The sequence below is a fragment of the Capsicum annuum genome, unplaced genomic scaffold, assembly GCF_002878395.1.
Source record: "Capsicum annuum cultivar UCD-10X-F1 unplaced genomic scaffold, UCD10Xv1.1 ctg81786, whole genome shotgun sequence".
Classification (NCBI taxonomy): domain Eukaryota; kingdom Viridiplantae; phylum Streptophyta; class Magnoliopsida; order Solanales; family Solanaceae; genus Capsicum; species Capsicum annuum.
The window spans coordinates 1-2,507 of NW_025892533.1; the positions used below are offsets into that span (position 1 = coordinate 1).

At 38.8% G+C, this 2,507-nt stretch overlaps 1 protein-coding gene across 1 annotated transcript; it reads left to right on the forward strand.

Moving 5' to 3' along the window:
* Positions 1 to 917: 917 nt before the first annotated feature.
* On the forward strand, positions 918 to 2,507 carry LOC124895396 (UDP-glucose 6-dehydrogenase 3; the record flags this gene model as incomplete). The annotated part of the gene is given in 1 exon segment (XM_047405830.1): positions 918 to 2,507. A coding segment is annotated over 1 exon segment (1,223 nt), but the record flags the coding sequence as incomplete, so codon positions are not given.

The following is a 2,507-nucleotide window of genomic DNA, read 5'->3' on the forward strand; positions in this document are numbered from 1 at the left end:
TTTGATTAGTTTCAGCTAAGTATTATATCGTTATTTTTTTAATTTTGTTTGATTTATAGATCAAAAGTTGTGATTTTTGTAGTATTTTTAACGTTAATTTGAGGGGAAAGAATGAATTATATGATACGGTATTTATGATTCAGTTTGTTGTATTTGTTTGATTTTATAGATCAAAAGTTGTGAATTTTGTTGTATTTTTAAGGTTGATTTGCGGAAAAAAGCTGAATTTTGCACGGTGTATTGAGTCGCAAAAATTTATACTTCAGCTTGCTGTATTTGTCGATATCGTGATTCAATAAAGATGTATTTGTAAGGTTAATATGAGGAAAAAAAAATTGATTTACATAATTCACTGTTTAACATCGCTTAGCAGTTATAATTCAGCTCATCATAGTTGCTTGATTTTATAGTTTCGGAAGTTATAATTTGTGGTATTTTAAACTAAAAGGAAAAAACCTGTCTTTTTTCTGATTTTGATTAGTTAAGAGTTTCCGCAATTTCAGATGAATGAATTGTTATATTTTGATTAGATCTAGTGTTTGCTTAGATCATTCAAAGATGGATCTGAAATATGAAATTTAGTGGATGATCTGAATGTCTTTGTCCCTACTTTGTGGGAACACACTGGGTTTGTTGTTGTTGTTGATCTGAATGTCTTTGTATTAGATCTGGTCAAGATCATGGTTACTGAATAACATTTCCCTGGGAATTTGTTAATTTCTGTATTGAATTAGTGAAATTGGCTTTATTTTTAGTTGTTTGATATTACATATCAGGTTGAGTTTTGAAATTGCATGTTAATATCATCCTCTAATGTAAAGTTTATTCTTCCGTTTTACTGTTACCGTTGGACATGACATGTTTCGAGTGTATCCTTGTTCAGGCAGCCTATGTTTTGAGTGTATCCTTGTTCAGGCAGCCTATCTTTTGTGTGCATTTTCTTCTTGTTTCCTCTACAACGAGAAATGCATGAAACAGTAAGTTTTTCTGGTTCGATGCTATCTAATAGTTCAGAATGTAGATCTTGTGGTTAAGTATTGAGCAGATAGTGTGAACATGGTGTATGCTCGAATCATTATTTTTGTTATGGATGCCATGATCGAACCTAAGCATTTGCTGAAGGGGTTAACTGTTATACACACATTAGAGCTTTTAGTTTATCAGTTTATGCATATTATCTGATATGTTGTTTGTTGGACGTGATGGATTTTTTCTGCGGCCATGACAAGTTTAATCTCAGAATTAGGTTAATTTTTGTCTATCGCAGATTAAAAAGGAAGGAAAATGGTGAAGATTTGCTGCATAGGAGCTGGATATGTTGGTGGTCCCACCATGGCCGTCATTGCACTCAAATGCCCCAAGATTGAAGTGGTTGTTGTTGATATCTCTGTGCCTCGCATCACTGCCTGGAACAGTGACCAGCTCCCCATCTATGAGCCAGGGCTTGACGATGTGGTCAAGCAATGCCGAGGCAAGAACCTCTTCTTCAGCACAGATGTGGAGACACATGTACGTGAGGCGGATATAGTTTTTGTTTCTGTCAACACTCCTACCAAGACTAGAGGTCTTGGGGCAGGCAAGGCTGCAGATCTTACCTACTGGGAAAGTGCAGCCCGTATGATTGCCGATGTCTCAAAATCTGACAAAATAGTTGTTGAAAAATCAACAGTTCCAGTAAAAACTGCTGAGGCAATTGAAAAGATTTTGACCCACAACAGCAAGGGAATTAACTTCCAGATCCTCTCAAACCCTGAATTTCTTGCAGAGGGTACCGCAATTGAAGACCTCTTTAAACCTGACAGGGTTCTAATTGGAGGCCGGGAAACTCCAGGAGGCCAGAAGGCTATCCAAGCATTGAAGGATGTTTATGCTCATTGGGTTCCCGAAGCCAATATCATTACCACCAACTTGTGGTCCGCTGAGCTCTCAAAGTTGGCTGCGAATGCATTCTTGGCACAAAGAATCTCTTCTGTCAATGCCATGTCAGCTCTTTGTGAAGCTACAGGAGCAAACGTTTCACAGGTGGCATATGCTGTTGGTAAGGACTCAAGGGTTGGTCCCAAGTTCCTCAATGCTAGTGTTGGTTTTGGTGGATCTTGCTTCCAGAAGGATATTCTGAACCTTGTTTACATTTGCGAGTGCAATGGTCTGCCTGAGGTTGCTGAATACTGGAAACAAGTTATCAAGATTAATGACTATCAGAAGAGCCGTTTTGTCAATCGCGTTGTAGCCTCTATGTTCAACACAGTCTCAAACAAGAAGGTTGCAATTCTAGGTTTTGCTTTCAAGAAGGACACTGGCGATACTCGAGAGACCCCTGCTATAGATGTATGCAAGGGACTGTTGGGGGATAAGGCTAAATTGAGCATATACGATCCTCAGGTGCAAGAGGACCAAATCCAGAGGGACCTCGCGATGAAGCAGTTTGACTGGGATCATCCTCTTCACCTCCAGCCAATGAGTCCCACTACCATGAAACAACAAGTCACTGTTACTTGGGATGCGTA